Genomic DNA, 18,497 nt, shown 5'->3' on the forward strand with positions numbered 1-18,497 from the left:
TGTGAAATGCTGCTACGTCCCACCCCGAGTATTTGGACTTATTTCCCCTCCTGAGAAGTGGTTTGAGATGCTACTCATCCTCTGAGACTTACCACACAGCCCGACGAGAGGACTTTCACTGACTGTGAGTCTTGGGCTCCTTATCTAATTTCTTTTTTTTTTCTTTTTTTAAATCGCTGATGAAAGTTAATTTCTACAGCATCATATTAATGAACAAAGTCTTACGTATTGATTTTCTGATGATGTGGTCACTTTCTGTCCGTCTCGTCGTGCTTTAGGGGCACAGCTGGTCTAATTTCCACAAAAGGATTTCTTGACCTCCGTTCATGGCCACCTCAGCTGTGATATGAAAAAACAAACAACAAAGCAAAACAAGAATTTCACTTGTGACACTCACACTTAGTCCTGATGCAATGTTTCACACCATCACATTTCTGTTGCTCTCTCGCAGTACAGCCATATTTAGAACAGATAAGAGGTGACTGCATGTTGATTTACACAAACAAGTCTCAATGTGTGCTTCTAATGAAGGACGAGACAAGACAATAAACTCTGATCTTTTGTCCAAAGACACAGGTGTCCTCTTGTTTAAGAAAGAGTGCAGAATCTGACATATTGTCAGATGTTTTTTCTAGATCCTCAAACGTTTTGAGTATTTGCACTCAATCAGAACCAGCCCTGTTTGGGGTCCTGCCAGCATTAGCTACTACTTGGCCAAAACAGCTGTGACTCATCAGAGAAAGGACATGGGTCTTCTGAGGGTGTCCGGTGGTGTCTGCTAGCAGGATGTTATTAGCGGGGGCCTTTTGGGTCCTGTGGGTTGAGAGGAGTTGCCTCTGTGGATCAGGCTTGTTCCAGTGCATCCCACAGACACTTGACCAGTTTGGGATCTAGTGAATTTAGAGGCCAGGTCATGATATTTCAGTTGTTCCTAAACCATGTTTGTGTCTGTGTCAGGCTGCATCCTGGTGGGGATGGCTGCTGCCATCAAGGAGTGTCATTGCTATGGGGTGGGAGGGGCCTGGTCTGGTCCAGGTGGGTGCTTCATGTCTAGTAACATCCACCCAGCAAAACACTGCATTGTCACGAGATGGTCAGTGTTTTTTTTGTTTTGTGTTAATGTTGTGGCTGATCGGTGTATTTGACTGCAGCAGTCAAACAAACATTTGTAAACTGCCGTTTTGAAAGTTTTGAAAGTATGAGTGTACATGCAACCTAGTGTTGTTGAAACCAAATGTAATCTGCATGAAATTCTACCGGATGTGGTTTGTAATCCCTAGGAGTTTTATGCAATGGAGCTGCAGCACGAGTTTTGTCCACATGACCGACTGACTGACTGACTAATACACCGACACGCAGTGTGGATCTTTTATTCCCCCTGCCCTCCCTCTCCGTGATGTGGCACCGAAGCGCACTTCCAGCCTGCGGCCACCAGATGTCGCTCGTGACTAAGCCACGGCGAGGACTGCGCGAGTGAAACCTGTGATAAATACCCGCAGAAACAGGGCTTGGTTCTGCCAGGCTCCATCCACATAAAAGCAGGCTGCCATTGGAGAGCCCGCTGGCTGGAGCGAACGGGAGGAAGACGCAGGAGGAGATATCGCAGGAAGCCGCCGACGAACGCAGCGTCCATCACTTCAAACTGATGTAATCAGACAGCATACGTTGGAGCCAGTTATTCCGCAGTAGCAGCGTTTTGAAAAAAAAAAAAAAGAGAGACAAAAGAAGGAGAGAAAATGGGACATACCGCAATACCTATATTGATGGCTGTATTGTCCTACTGCGTGTGGGAAAACGCCGAGGTAAGTGCGAGGCAGTCTGAATCATCTGTGACGGCGCATTGCAGTTCTGCTGTTTGTGTTACAGAATGTTGAGGTTTTTATGTATGTATATGTGTATAAAATCATATTTTAGACTCATGTCGATATTAATCGCGACGCGCACACACAGCTGCTCCTATCTCCATATTGCTCACCCTTATCCAGGGCAGGTTTAATTTGCAAAATGCACTCTGGAGCGGCGACTGTGTCAACAAGAGTAATGACACACAGCGCAGGACAAATAAATAAAAGATACAATGCAGCTACAGTGAAATGGTTGCAGATGCAATAGCTGTTATACGATTCGAATGGGAGATTACACTCGGGAGAGGCTTCGTAAAGATGTGGTTTGGAGTGCATTTGGCTCTCTGCGTCAAGCCCGGGCCTGCGTGTGACATGATGGATGTTACAGGCCTTTTGCTCCGTGGATGGATGGGGATCAAATCCCATCTCATCCCATCTGGCCTTGTCAGAGGAGGAAATCAGCTTGCATCCGTCCTTTAGAGAGGAGTGGTGCAGCTCTTGAGCAGGATGGAGTCATGCATATTCAATTGCTGTTCTGTTGTACTGTGTGCTCTTTATGAAAAGGCACAGAAGACATCCTGAGCTCCCATATGAATCTTGAAGTGGGGCCAGGATTCGGAGGCACGGACAATTTTGAACAGTTCATGTTCACAAAGCTCTGTTTCTAAAGCCTCGCAAATACACGCGAACAACAAGAGGGGATTCCTTTTGGTACATCAGCGGACATGCTGACTGTAATACATTGTCATCCCGTCGGCATCTGTCTTCATCAAAAGGTAGAAGGGAAATGGCAAAAGTCTCTTGTTCGGAGCGGCGGATCAATGGGCCACCAGCTGCTCCCACCTCCCTCCCGTCTCATCATGACTTATAGCCAGACCCGGGGTTTAATGGACTTGACCTTTATTTCTCAATAACTCTTCAGCCACCTATCATCTCCCCTCGTGATGGAACTGAGGCGTGGAGGCAGGTTTGGGTACTTGTGTGTGTGTACGTAGGAGCAGGGCGGTGTTGGAGGTGTGTGTGAGCGAAGAAGGGAGATGAGGATGCGGAGGGGGGGAGAGGATGAGTCACGATGTCCCAGCTGGAGCTGCGGTTCAGGTCAAACGCACTATTCCACCTGGAAAGAGCGGCTACACCTGCCTCTGACATCTGATCTGGAATACGGAGCACCTTGGCCGTTGGTTCGCAGTCTCTCCTTGAGCTGTTAAGATGGGCTGTGAGATGTTTATTTATTAGCTTATCTTCTACAGTGTGGCAGCCATAAAGCCGCTCCTTTCATTCTGAAATAATTTCACTTCTCTAAGAGCCTTAGTGGGATTACTGCTATGTTGAGGAACAGGCTTTAGCTTCATACAAGAAGACCTGCCCATGAAGGTTTACGCTGAAGATTACACTGCGAGAGGGTTGACTGGCTGGATTACACTGTGGTATTAGCCCTAATAAAAGTGTCAGCTTCATTTAATTCACTCAACAGTAATTCAGTTAAAATGCGAATTGTGCAGTGTGTTCGGATCTTTCTGTTGTTGCGCATTCAAATGTGAATCGGGGCGACGTTTAATTCGCACATAATCACAGTTTAAAATTGAATTTTCACATCAGCGAAAGCCTCGCAGCTCTTCTTTTTGAAGTTCTTCTGAACTGCAGTACACTTTCGGCTGATGCCCAGCGGTCACATTCGCAGTGTGTCCAGTAACGGCACTCGGACCATTGACTCATTGACACATGGAGCAGCTCTGCTCCTGACACGAAAGGTCAAGAGAAAATAAGTTGGTTCTTTATTTGTGAGTCCCCTTGACTTCAGTCATTGATAAGACGGGGAAGTATGGATAGATATTTTATACTGTGATAGGTGCCTTCTGACATCTTTGCCTATAGTGGATTATTGATGCAAATCAGGTACCGGATTGAAGCATTTGAAATATTTTGTATATGAATGTAAAGTGCATCCATGCTGTGTTGGAGGTATTTTCATTTCTCAATGAGCCAAAAAGACGACCAGTGTTCTTCAGGTACTGTATCAGGTGTAAGAGCTAACAGAGTCCAGGCCAAATGGGGCCTTTCTGGGTGGCGTTTGCACGTCCTCTCAGTCTCTGCGTGGGTTTTTGACGGGTACTCTGGCTTCCCTCCAACTCCCACCCACCAAAGACATACTTGTTAGGTTAACTGGTGACTCTAAATTGGCCGTAGGTGTGAGTGTGAATGGTTGTTTGTTCCTCTGCGTTAGCCCCCGCGATAGCCTGGAGACCTGTCCAGGGTGGACCCCGCCTCCCGTCTGATGACAGCCGAGATAGACTCCAGCCCCCCCCACCCTCTAGAGGACAAGCAGTTATAGACGATGACTAAGAGAATGAGTGAATATTTATTGAGAACATAATGATCAGGCGTGGAAGACGAGAGAACACAGCGCAGTTTCCTTTACTCTTTTAACCTTCAGACATTTGTATTTTCCCCACCGTCACTTTAGTGGTTGTTTCAGACTGTGGGCGCTGGATAAATAAAACCGAATAAATGAATCACCTTGTCATGATAGACTTGACTTTCTGGAAAATCTAAGGGTGAAATTAACAGCAATGACTAGTCTTGACTACCCAGCAATACTAAATAATCAAACGCATATTATATAAAACTGAATGTTGTCACTCAACTGTTGTGGTTATTGAGCGGCAGTGTAGCCTGTTGTCATTTAAGGAAGTCAGATGTAATAACAGCTACTACTGTTGAAGTGGTTTGGCAAAATCTGTGACACCTGACAATTGGGACCAGTATACACTGGTCAGCCACAACATTAAAACCACCAGGCACCCCTATAGCAATGATGGCAGCAGCCATCCCCAACAGCATTCAGCATGACGCAGACACACACACACACACGGCATCCTAATTTACTAGATCCCTAACTGATGAAATATCTGTGGGACCCAAAGCTCCCCCACATTCTGTTTCCAGACACCACAGGACACCCTCAGAAGACCCATCCCCATTCTCTGATGAGTCACAACTGTTTTGGAGGCACAAGGGAGGCCTACACAATATTAAGAAAGTGGTCATAATGTTATGCCTGATCTGTGTATGTCAGTCCCACAAACCCAGGCTTAGTCAGAGGGGATGCACAATTATATTGTGAATACTCGCTAACCAACACAGCACAAAGCCTGACTGGAGATAGTGAGCTTTGTTGACAAAATCCTAACACAGGAAAATTAGATTTATAGAAAGTAATCACACTGCGATTGATTTAAACGTGGCAGCTAGGGAGTGCAGGCATGCTCGGGTTTGGTTCAGTTCTGTATTAATCAAGATTAATAGCTGCAGTGTAAACCTGAGCTCAGCGTTCCACGCTGCAGAAAAACAATAGTGGCAGAAATGGAAAAAAAAACATAAAAAAAAACACATATATCTACAGGTTTCAGGAAATACACAGCGCTGAGCATAAAGGGAGGAAAGAAGGGCAGAGAAGGGGCTTTATGTGGAGCGGGGAAATGTAGAAAGGCAGGAAGCACATTTAAGTGACGCTGAAGATTCAATAAAAATAGGCACAAAGTCACTGTGTAGCCCGCCTCACCCCACCACATCACAAACGGCAGCAATTTCAGGCCGGGTGCTGGAACACAGCCGCACAAACTCATGCACCTCCCATACCCGTCTGCTTTTCAATGCAGTAACACAAGAGGATTTGTTTTTAAAGAAGAGGAAGAAAAAAAAAAGGTCTCTTACTCTCTCCCTCACACACACACACTCGTACACACACTCTGCCCTACACTCACTTAATTAATTTTAGAGCCAAGAGATAATCGGGTTCCACTAATGGATTCCCGTGTGCTTGCTGTTCTCCTCTATAGCCATGTGCCAGTGGGCATAAAACGTAGCATTTTATCGTATCACATGCTTTTTTCCCCAGTTCTCTGTATCCAGCTTCCTTTCCAAGTTTTTTTAAGTGCAGCGCGCACACACACGCACGCGGGACCTGGATTAGATCTTGCAGAGTCATTGCGAAATAAGAACTCGACTGTACCGCAGGAAAGCAGTGTTGTGAACGTGCCTCAGTGATTGAGCTGTTACCCGAGGTGACAAACTAATGAACGTCACTAATTCGGTATTTGAACCACTGTCGCAGTCGATAAATCGGAAACGAGGGCCTCGCATCGCTCGGTTTCCGAGCGCCGATTTGAGAGTTTCATCTTTATTCTCGCTGCCAGTTGTTTAGAGAGCCCGGGGAGGAAATTAAGAAAGTGTACATTTGGGTTTGTGTCCTCAAGCGCAGAGTTCATCCAGCTCTTCTGCACTGAAATAAAATTGGCATTAATTGCACATTGGCGCAGAACGCGTCCCCGTAGATCGGGGGAGCTTCTGCCAAATCTCCGTTAAGAGAGTTCATTCATCTCCTGGCCCTTCGGAAATATTTTAAATTATGAGTCTCAAGTCGAAAAGGGAGCATTTCCCAATTTAGAGTTCAGTAATATCTGGAAACTCATCCGCTCCATTTGTCGAGTCAATCTCTCCGGGTTTTCTCAGGCTTCGTGGCTCTTTCTAGGTTACATGTAATCAAAGGACAACATTTAGAAAGTGGAGCTGCTTCCAGTTTTTCCAAAGATTGCTTTACCTTTCATCATCCTCTCGCTGCATGTCAAATAAAACATATATTTCAATCTCGGGGCCAATCCCATTTGATTGCTTGCACCTGTGTCTGTTGAACTGCCGAATCCCAGATGGGAGACGTGCGCACGGAAAAGCTGTGTGCTTGCACATCAGGAGTTCATCCGGTGTCACCCAGATGGATTGGCAGCCCCCGATGACATCGGGCTCTGGCTCCTCTCTCCGGAGTCTTGTGGGGCAGAGATATCGCCGCGGCCCAAGGCCTTCACAGCCGGCATAGCCGCCTCGGTAAGCCTAATGGGTTGTACGTCTGCGCAAAAGTTTAATTCCAGGACGGAGTGAGCTGTTTAGTCCTGCCGCAGCCAGTGGGAGGCTTCATCTGAGCCCCCCTCCCCTCAAAAACATCTGCAGTGTGGTGATAACACTTGTCCTCCATGTTCAGGAGGAAAAATGAGAGCGCAGTGAAAGAGATTGAGGGCTGCGAGAGAGAGAGAGAGAGAGAGACAGAGAGAGAGAGAGAGAGAGAGTGGAGGGATTGCCCTGGCACAGCTGACGCTATGAGAAACAGAGAAGGAGAGAGTGCAAGTGATGTAGAACGCAGAATGTTATTATGGGTTTCAGGGTGGAGTGCATGCTCGTGTAGAGGTCCAGCTGTATTCCTGCTTATTGGCAAGAAAAAAAAAACAACCCTTTGGCCGGCACACATAAGTTGTATGAAAGCAGAACTGCAAAATCTAATTTCCTAACAGCCCTGGCTGCTTGGGTTTAAGTGCGTGTGTGTGGTGGTGGTGTTGGGGGGGAGGGGGTTGTTTGGTCCACTGAGACTGACCAGGCCAGTCTGAATATTCTACAGAAGAAGATTGGAAACAGTTTCGGAAGAAAACCGATGCTCTTTTTGGCAAGTCATCCTAGCCCTGCTGCACAGCTCCATCAGAAGGACAAAAAGCTAATTTCTAGCACATCCAATGCGACGGAGATGGGTAGAAGTCGCTCACACACAATTAGGTTACACTGACAGCGGAAGCAACAGCAACGGACACGTTCACGCTTTACAAAGATGGCACGCTGCAGAAGACGCATCAATTATTGAAGGCCATGGAAGGGTCTGGGCTCTCGCTTGTCGACAGAGCTTTGGCACTTGTCACGCAGCTTCTCAGCGCCCAGAGGCCGGTCGATCTCTCTTCACGCCACCTGGGTCCCCCCCCCCCTTCTCAGTCAACCAAACACTCCCCACCCCTCACACTACAAAACACAAAAGAAAAGCCCCACGCCCGTCTCCTCCTCGGCTCAACCCCCCTGATCCGTCCTCCCCCGTCTCCGTCCCAGCCTCCTCTGTTCTCCGCCGCCACATCCCAAAAGGCGGTCCTCACCCCTCCCCTAGTCGCACACCGCTTCTCCATCTGCCTCAGAAGCACTCAGTGGATGGTGACATCTTTTCACCTTCCTTGTTTATTCTGTGATTGTTCTTGAATAATTCATGCTCCAAACGCAACCCTTGTTTTATTATGTATTTCTGCCCTAGCTACAGTTGCCTTTTTTCTTTATTCCTGTGGTTTCACAACTCTGTCCTCTGTTCTCCATATGATCTATCTATATAGTTTAATACAGTCAGTGCTCAAAGATGTGATTTTTTTTCCATCTACACGAACTCAAGACAAAACATGATTCAAAATAGTTTTCTTTTTTTTCTTTTTTTAAATATGACACATGTAGCTGTCATCATTAATGAATGTGAAGAACAAAATGGCAGCACTTACAAGGCAGTGGATACAATAGAACAACGTCACATCGTAGGCATGCAAAACCATTATTTGTCCCCATATGAAATAATAATAGATATATTTATCGTCGATGTACAAGTACAGTGAAGTGCAGATGGAGCAAACCCATCAGATGCCTAGCGACAAGGTACCTAAAATAGAAATACTTAGATAAAATTAAAACTTATAATAGACTTAAAAAGACTTAAAGTAATATTTACAAAATGTACACTCTCCAGTTGTGACCTGAGAGAGCGATAATTATAAGCAAGGAGATAATAATACTAATGCTTCTTTCAGTACCCTGTCTTGCCGTATGATGTGAAACTTGAAACTGAGGCATCCAAAGTTTGCTGCTTTTTCGTTTTTGAGCTCAGTTACACTATGACAAGATAAACAGTGTTTCACTCTAGCCAACTGAGCTGGCTCAGATTGAGCCATCTCACCTTTCCCAACTCGCTGAAGCACCAACAGAACACCGGTGACCGAGAACAGTAGAAGAAGCAGCAACATATAGGCGGCTGAAGCGGCGATAACGCAAAAACAAAAGGTCCGAAGTTTGGGAACATTTCACACACGGAACAACCAAGAAAACTGTCATATGCACGATTTGTAAACTGACCTTTGCACACTTTGGTGCCGCCTTAGCAATCCATGAACATTTAAACAGGAAACACGTTTTGGGAGATTCAGGCGCACCTCGGTAAAGTAGTTAGCTCCCACGCTGGAAGTCGTCTTGACAGTTTAAAGAGTAATGCTGTAATTTTGTCTAATGGTTCCTCTTGTTAAAGGAAGGAACGTTTATTTTACACTTGACACCGAACAGTGGTCTGTTCTCCGTCAAATGCTGCAACCGTGGCCCATTTCCATAAGGCTGAATGCTTGTTGAGGATTTCCGAAACTCAAACATGGGTCATTGCATCATCACTCTGGCTCCCTGTTCATTTCGTGATACGCTTCAAAATTCTTCCAGTTGTTTATAAATCCTTCCATGGTCTCGGCCCTTCATATCATCTGAGCTCCTCGCCCTTTACACCACCACCACCACCAGAACCCTGAGATCCTCAGACCGTGGTATGAAAAGGTTGGAGGCTGGGCCTTTTCTGTTACAGCCCCTCAGCTCTGGAACAGCCTGCCAGAAGCTGTTAGAAGCTCTGACTGTGTTGAGGCTTTTAAGAAGCACCTTAAGGCTCATCTTTATTCCTTGGCTTTCAATAGCATTTGATCTGTTTTTATTTATTTATTTATTTTTCATCTGATCACCCTGGGTGTTACTAGCTTTTTATTTCCTGATACATTGATGTTGATCTGTGATGTTGCACGTGAAGCACTTTAGTGCAAATGCTCTTTGCTTTTAAGGTGCTTTATAAATGAAACAAACAAACAAACAAACATGCCAGGAAGGAAACTGTGTCAGCCTACACTACATCACTACACAGAAATGGCCAGTGTTTGGATAGCAGGAGACTTAGTTTATTTTATATTTATATCATTCAGAAACATGATCTGGAATTCATTAGGTTTTTCAGTACATTTAATAGGATCTGGTCTAAAATCATCATCAGGAACTGTTTGTTTATCAGTGTTGATGTGTCTTAGGACCATATTTGTTGCTGTGGAAGACACACTTCCAACAAACTCAAACATTCCCTCCCGTCCCTTGAGACAAAATGTTCCCACAGCATTTCGACTCTTTTATTTTATGCAGTGTGCCAGCTTTCCGGAGCTGGTCTGGTGGCGCACGCATCTACAGAAGATAAAGAGAATCAGGTGCTGCTGTTAACAATCAACAATAACACTCGGCCGGTAATGGTACCAACGAGGCTGACAAATTAGATACTTCACAGGAGTCCGGCTACGGCTCTGAAAAATAGCATAATGAATGGAAAAAGCAGAAATGGATGTTCCACACCCTGGTTTTACAGATCGTCTCAATGATTAAACCATTTTCCCTTCAGTTGGACAGTCTGCGGAGACTTTATATCCAGAGGAAATGAGATAACACTAATATTTAATCTACTGCAGACTGCACAGCCAGCACACATTATCTCACCAGAGTTGCCCCGGTCTAAAATAACAGAGAGAGAGGGAGTAAAAGCAAGACTGGACATGTCAGCCTGACCTGATCTTGGTTATTATTATTTTGTCCGTGGATTTGCCGTGATTTACAGTCTCGCTGGACAGTGTCTAGAGCAGGACAATAACGAGGAACTATAGAAGTATCGTTACCTCGCTATTCACCCAATAATGAGGTGATTCAAATTTCAACTCCTCTCTTTTGTCGTAGTATGTGGGTGCTCAGTAGAAGGAGGTTTTTGGATGGACAGACGGGGAGACGGACAGAGCAGCAGCTATGTTAGGAACATGGGGAATCAGAGAATTCAAGGGGACGTGTCGGACATTACGAAGTCATCTAGTGATTCGTGACATGGAGATTGACCAAGCAGGCAGCTAGCGAGCTAATCTGGGATTATTAAAAATAAAACAATAGAGTTTATTAATAAATAGGCTTTATTTCTTATTGGTGATTCATTTCTTCTCAGTATACGTTTGCCAATTGAGTGAATAATTAATTGGACTAGATTTATATTCATATTTAGTTTGTTTTATTTGTCAGCTTTGCCAGTATATAATAATGCGTCTTTGTTGCCAGTGGTCAGGCATACTCTGTAGAAAGTCTGACCCACCATTCGAGTTTTCACATTACTTAAACAGTCAACAACAGTTTAGTATATAATAAGTAATACAGTTCACTTTGACCCAGTATTGGAGAGAGATGGCGTGAAAACAACCAAAAAGACGGAAAGGTAGCCAACGGTTAAATTGGACTAAGTCGAACCAAACATATGCTGAGCCTGTCACGCGAGAGAGAGGTAGACCCTTAACGAGCAGGAGAAAGAGAGAGACAGAGTAAGAGCGAAAGCACGAGAGTGACATGCTTGAAATTCTGTGGGGAACCAGTTGCTACGGTAACGTGGAAGGTAGCCGGCTCCTGTGGGTGGTGTTACCAAGGCAACCACCCTCTGTGGCCAAGTGATGCTGAGAGGGAGAACATCCAGGCTAAAAAAAAAAAAAAAGGAAAGAGAGAGAGAAAGAAAAATGAAAAGTGTGTTTACGCGTTTTGATGGGACCAAGCGAGACAGACGATGGGGACGGCGAGCGAGCGGGAGCTGATGTAGAATGTGGGAGGGTGACACCAGCTGTGCCCTCTCGTCGGCTTTCTCGTTTTCGCTGAGCCCCTTGTGCTCGTCGCTCCGCACTAGTCGGGCGGCAAGCCGGTCCCAGCTGACCCAGCATCAGTCGCCTTCCCTGCTGTTCGCTAACAGAGCACCTCATTACTATGAGCTGTGGGGCCAAGGGTGCCGTGCAGGGCGTCGCACTCTCTGAGAGACCTGGGAAGAAGAGGTTATCCCCTCAATATGTTTTTGTGGCTCTCACACAGGCCATGCTGTGCTTTCTTTTCTTTTTTTCCCTTTTTTTTTTTTTCAACAACCGTGTACACTCTGACCTCTCGCTGGGAGTTAAAGACCAGCTTGTTCGCACTGCGGTGATACCACATGCCTCTAAATGAAACATGAAGTGGAAGAGACTGTCCTGTACGTACCATTATACGTGATGTGGTGTATAATGTATATGTTTATGGTGATGGGGTCTCCTATGGGGTCTGCGCCACTAATTAATACATTAATTGTTGGTTTTAGCTTTCTGGGCACGCTCCCACTTAAACAAATACACATCAATACACAAATACAGCACGGACGCATGCACACAATGCACTACTCTGCCCCTCTTCTTGGGGCTCACGCAACGTAGGGCAGATAACCTCAAAGCCTCATTTCCATCAGATGCATCTGCTTGATGGCCTCCCGGGGGAGCTGGCACAGTGTGATCAAAATTGTATATGTGCATAAATAAGAGACGGAAGGAAAGAGACGTATGAATGTTTTAACCTCCATTCCCTCTCTACCCCCACCCCTCGTCCTGCTCCTGCCTCTTCTGATGAAAGCCTCGGCTGGTTTTATTGCTTTGCCACTATATATGTACATACATTCAGCTGAGCACACCTTTATTTATCGGGCCCGCTTCAGTGTATCATTTCCTGACATGAATTATAACCTGATGAATATATATATATATATTTTAAATTGACTTAGATTCAACTTCCACAACAGTTGCACGCGTTTTCGTGTTATTTACCCAATTAAAAAAGCTGCTGCTGCTGCTGCTGCTGCTAGCGTCAGATTTCTTTTGTTGTTCTACATACCAACTGCCTGCATAATGGCGCTTGAAGTGACAGGAAAAGCAGCGCGAGATATGAGGATCCAAGGGAGAATGCACAAGAAGAAAGACTCCACTTCAGATCTGCTGCAAAGGCAAACGTAGTCAGAGAAAGAGTCAAGGGGCTTTGGAGGCATAAAAGGCGAGTACAAGATGAGAAGGAAAGCAAGAAGAGGAAGTATCATATCATATTGTTGCTTGCTGTTTGTCAGGGAACAACAGGACGACGGCCTGTCTTTAAGTGGATCAGTTATTACAGTGTTTTAACCTAAACATGGCCTCGCTTTAATCTAGTTAAGACCTACTCAAGGGCACGATGTTGCTTAAAGAGCAGCGGCCGTAAAACATCATCTGAATGTTGTATGTGCTTAGTCTGAAATTGAAAATCATGCTAAAGTCATGAGATGGTTGATCAGTTCCATTTACAACGTTTGCCATGAGGACTTAAACAGCTGTTTTCATCCTTGTGTGGCCCCAGCGTGGCATGAATTAAATTAAAATATGTTGTTTTATTCATCGGGGGAAGTTTTAAATTGTGTGGGAGCTAAAAGCAACAATAACCCGTGGCTTGCGGAAAATGAATACCTTAGCAAATGCAGTGTGTAATGCGGCTCTGGCAGTAAACAACAGTCACAGAAAACAGAGAGATGAACTGTCGAGTCTCAGACGTGGCTCAGGCCTTTTGAATGTATTTACAGCACAAATACTGATTTGGAGAGCTTGTTTGCTTTGTGCCGGTCTCAATCTGCCTACCGAAAATCCACAATTCAGTGTCAATTGTGTTGACATTAGGGCGATTCAGATAGACCTGCAGTGCTCAAATCTCCTCTAAGCCGTTGATTCCTTCAATCCCCTGAGGTAGCTCTTCAGCTTGAAATTGCATCTGCAGGCAAGCTCACAGCGTTTGGCATTAACATGCTGGCATTCCCGTGTTGTGTTGCTTAACAGTGAGGGAGCTTCAGCGGTGTTGCATAACAGCAGAAATTCATCAACAATGCTAACAGAAGATGAAATCATTTCGGCTTGGCTGCACTGGAGAAACTCAATGTTGCCGGCACTTGATGTTTCCGGACCCCCCGTCTTTCTGGCCAGATTTCTGAGACATTATCACGCGGTTGTCTCCCACATATCTGCAGGAGCTGTGTTTTTGTCTTTTGCTGGAGAGAAAACACGGCTCTGCGTGGCGTCATTATGGTGTGTGACTCAGAAGAGGCATTTGTTTAAATGTGGGTGGAACTGAGAGGCAGACATGTACAGCTACTCATCACAAGTTTCACAATCACTCGCCTCATTCTGAATATTGCTCAATACGTGCTGTTCCAAAGAACTGGAAACACTACACATGAAATGAAAGTTTTTTTTTCTTGCGTAGTGTTCTCCGTTCTCTGAAACAGTGGGTATTGAGCAATATTATCTGTGGGAGTTTTCGCTTTTGTTCTACTTATTGTAATGGACAATTGTGACGAGATTTACGGAAGCTGCTGAAAGGCAGGATGTGAAAAAGAAAAAAGGCTCACAGGAAACATAGCCTTAATGAAAACTTCAATTCAGGCGCTTGCATTATGAAACAGGACACGTGTGCACGTATTTGTCGTGAGTAATGTGACTCCCAGCTGGGAAAGGTGAAGTCTCTGCTCCTGTGGGTATGGCCCTTCGGCAGAGTCCCATCGTTCTGTTGCACACGTGGGAAGTCCGCATTCCAACCGAGGTCGTGTGATTCCAGGAGGAGACGTCGACCTTTACGGGAAGAGAGAAATCACTTCCTTTCTTATGGCCCAGCTGCAGCAGCCTGTAGAGCGCTGATTGGGAAGATGTCGGCTAAAGTCTGGGTGGAAGAATTTGCCGCTCGGGTGTTGCGTGAACAGACCCCAGTGGGCGCAACCGCCCTCCTAAATAACCCCAACGATAAAACGCTTTGCACTGCCGACCCGCGGAGCCTCTCGCGAGGCCATCTGACGTGTCCTGTATTTTAAGCTATACTTGAAATTAAATCAAATATTTGGATCTGATTTTGGCTGCTGTTCCAGACCTAGATGAACCCTAGTGATTATGGGGCCATCTGCTCCCAGTGTGCCCAGCTGGAGGCTGGACTGCTGTAATCTGAACTGATGGAGCCTGACTTAGCCTGTTATGTTTGCACATCCCTGCGACCAAAAGCCTCTGTCATAATGGCTGGCTATGAAGTTGTGAAATGAGGCATTCAGTTTAGTATTCAATTTGGCTGCGTGTGGTTTGCAGACGGAAGCTCCAGGAAAAAAAAAAAAAACGCTTAAAACACAATGCGATATTTTGCGCTCTGCCCATCAGTCTCTTCTGAATAGAAAATTAATGGCTTCAATTAGCCATTAGACAGATGTATAGTAATGAGTCAGTGTGCAGAGCTAACCTGCTTCATCCTCTATTGTCCCTTCTCCACCAGGAGAGTCTGGCAGACTAATGCTGCTCCTCTCTAATAACTACATGCCGCACCGAGAAGGGGCCTGATGGAGCCCATGAATAATTAAGCAACATGATTACAATGATGAATGCTCCTAAATCTATCTGACCATTTAGCACTAGCCCAGGGAGGTAGGCCAAGCGGCAGAGTGTCACGCATTGTGTGAAAGCTGTTAGGGAGGGAGAAGGAGACGAGATCGGGGATAGAGCTCGGCCAGAAGGAGAGGACAAGAGGGGCGAGTGGAGGGAGAGCGAAGGAGGGGCTCAGGAGCAGGAAGACACCCACTATTCTGCCATCTGTGCTGCAGAGAAGCACAAAGACAAGCCAAGGAAGGCCTGCGTGTGCTTCGTAAATGTTACAGTTATGAATCTATGAGGCCTGCTTGTGGGTGGGTCTGTTCTCTACACGAGTGATGGCAACTGGCCCGTCTACAGGGTTACACTAATCGTGAGCAGCCTTAGCCGTAACACCAGAAATGACAACGTCGCTATAGAGTTTACTGGACACACAGAGTTTTGTTTTGAATCTCATGCGTGCCCTACATATGTAAATAATGCACACTGCAGTTTCAGTGACCTTAAGAGATTTGAAACTGCGAGGCGTTGTTGTACTGGTATCTGCTGTAATTTCACAGATCTGTTAGTTGAGGCTTTCTCTGTGACGCACTATCTGGGTTTACATGGAGCCGTATATTCTGATTACAGTCGGTTTAGAAGCCCAAACCGTGTGAAAACGTTCCATATAAACGCCTCAATCGAAATAAACAGGCCTGTATGAAATTTCGTTCGGTTTCACAGGAATATTCCGTTTCCCAAACCGGCCGAAAGTGAAAAGAAGTCAGTCTCCGTTCTGTCTGCACGTCCTCTTTTTTGACATAAATGCGCCGTGATGTTCGAGTGACGTTTCCTCAACTGGTCTGCGGCTCCGCGGAGGCCTTGGTTTTAATAACAACTAGACATTAACGCACGCTTAGACGGCAGAAAAGAATAGAAATATTGAACCGTTTAAAATGGTCCATCAAAAAGTCACCGAAGCCGGGATAGACTGAAGTGCGGAACAAATTCTGAGCCCCTGGAAAACCTCGAAGACCAACTACTATAAGGCTAAGCAATAGCACAATTGGATATGACCCACAAGCTTTCCAAATCAAGCTGTTGCTTTAATAATAAAACTGTAAAAACTCCTCCTTTGATCAGCCACGTGATGTTTTCATTGATCTGCGCATGTCACACGCCTGTAAAACGGCCGTTCCCATTAAAGTAGAGGTACATGTAAACATCAGATCAGACAATTAATCAATAAAAATATCTCAGATGTCTCAGATTCCTGCAGAACACGAGAGAGTGAGTAGAGATGATCTCCTCTGGGTTAATCATTAGGTGTCAAGTGAGCTCTCTGTAACATATCTGCGACCTGAAAGTTTCTGTTTACGAAGGAGCTGCTGTATCTTCAAGTTTATTTATATACATGCTTATTTTAAGGCTTCGCTCAGGATATGTGTACATAGGTGTTACACAAAGGAACAAGCGATCTCAGATATGCTAAACTCGCAGACACAACAGCGGAATCAAAAGCAGAATTGGTCGCATTCATGTGCGAGGGAGCGCGTATGTGCTGTGATGTCGAGCGCCGTGTATTTCCGTGGCTCTTTGCAGAACATGACATGTTGCTCCCAACAGATCGGCGTTACAAAGGACTCTGCCGGCGCATGCATCTATTTGGCGTGGCTCTTCGCTGTACAGTCGGGCAGCAGCAGCTAGTGAAGGGTGACAAATGATGGGTGGGCTTTTCCCCTCTGCCTCTGCCGCTCAGGCTTGCCTGCCAGGGCCAAGAGATTGCATCATTACAGAGGATGAAGTCATCCTCCAACATAAGGGAGGAACAGGTGCTGAAAATTTAATTAGAAAAGGACGGAAGATGCTGGTGGAACATGTGAATGCGCTGCCTTGGCCGGAGCTCAGCTCTGACTGGCAGAAGTGTTTATAACAGATCATTTCTGTTATTTTGTGTGATCCACGCTGCAGCATAATTTCCTCCACACAAGGGATATCTGTGAAAATGTAATTATCCGTCTGAACCAGCTGTTCCTCAGCGCCCGTGCCAGTGCAGCGTGTTCTTGTCTCTGTGGGAGCATTTAGTTTCCTCGTGATGCTGCTTTGCTATGGAGACCGTGGAGGTACACACCTGACTGCAGCGTAGTCAGAATGCAATGGATATGGCGGAGCAGAGCGGGGAAATAAAAGATCATCAGGGGAGCTAACGGAGGCAAAGAATCTGGTGAAAAAGGTAGAAAGACAATCAATGTCTTTGGCTTTATATCACCGGGTTGTTATTTATGCCGCATTCGCTGCAGTGGGGAGCTGTCGGGCGTCTGGGCTGTCTGCCTGTTCAGCCTCATCAGCACTAGGACTTGATATGTGGAGCTCAGGGTGGGTGAACAGCACTGCCTTACCAGCTCCTGAACCTAATGCCCCCTCCATGATTGCAGGCTGTACTGTGGAGAGATGCCTCACTACACTACGGTATTTTCTTGCTGAGACAGGCACAGCAGCTCTGCAGCCTGTCTGTCTTTTACAGGGGGAGGAATCACTGTTGGCATATTGTGAAGCCAACTGGATCAGTGTGTCCAGGGTTTGGGGAGAGACTTACACTGCAACAGTCTCAGCAATCTAATCTCTAAAGTCTAATTGGCTTCTAAATGGAAATTTCCTACCACCAAAACACTGAAAACCTTGTACTCAGTGTTCCCTAGGGAGGTACAGCTGTAATTTGTAAGTACAAAAAAGGCACAAGAATATGATTCATTGACTGTAGCAAAAAAAAACTATTTTTAGCTGTTGATGACAGCTTGATAGTTTATAATTGGGGTCTGTTTTCTGTCCTCCCCAAAGCGGTCTGACATAAGCTCTTTACTTTTTTTGTAAAACAGGACTTATTTGGCTACATTAAGAGGAATTTTAAAAAGAAATCCCAGCAGACCAATCTGATGAAAGTTTTTTTTTTTCTTGTTAATCAAATTACTGAATAAATGTTGTAATTTCGACCTGACGCTGGCTTTATATAGCGTGGCATAGTCAAACTCAGTTTTTATTAGAATATGAGTCTAGAAAAACAGCACTGGGGTTTCATTATGGGTCATGTTTCAACCAATACTGAGAACAAAAAAAAATGCCCCCAATGCGCAATCGGACAACAAATCAGAGCGATTGTTACACTCATTTAATTTCACAACTCTCAGATGACATGGATGCCTTTCTATTACTGCATAAAGCCTACCGAAACAACTTGATTGGCACGCTGTTCTTTGCTGGAGAATAAGCAGTTCCCAACAGAGGGACTCCAGACCAGCTGTGGGCGGGGCAGGTCAAGCTGGCTTCCAGGCCAGAGGTGGTCTGCAAACAATACCCCTTATCCTGCTGTTTTCCTCTTAAACAGACTTTGTTCCTCTGTTGACCGTCTCTATCAGATAGATTTTACACCTGGTTAACTGACCAGTCTGCCGAATTAGTGACTTGGCAAAACATTTCCTCTGTTTTGTTGCACAGGCAACAGCACCTTGGCTCAATGCAATTCCATCCTGGCTGC

The 18,497-nt window shown here is 45.5% G+C and overlaps 1 protein-coding gene across 2 annotated transcripts in view; it reads left to right on the forward strand.

Annotated features, from left to right (window-relative positions):
• Nucleotides 1-1,481: 1,481 nt before the first annotated feature.
• aplp1 (amyloid beta (A4) precursor-like protein 1) overlaps nucleotides 1,482-18,497 on the forward strand; it is a 34,259-nt gene continuing 17,243 nt past the window's right edge. Inside the window, exon 1 of one of the 2 annotated variants that reach the window (XM_047597677.1) lies at nucleotides 1,482-1,802. In XM_047597677.1, the coding sequence (XP_047453633.1) occupies nucleotides 1,737-1,802 (66 nt within the window). In that variant the 5' untranslated portion in view covers nucleotides 1,482-1,736. The remainder of the gene's footprint in view (nucleotides 1,803-18,497) is intronic. The other variant, XM_047597678.1, reaches the window with a different exon arrangement.

This window comes from Mugil cephalus, chromosome 11 (genome assembly GCF_022458985.1).
Source record: "Mugil cephalus isolate CIBA_MC_2020 chromosome 11, CIBA_Mcephalus_1.1, whole genome shotgun sequence".
NCBI classification, from domain to species: domain Eukaryota; kingdom Metazoa; phylum Chordata; class Actinopteri; order Mugiliformes; family Mugilidae; genus Mugil; species Mugil cephalus.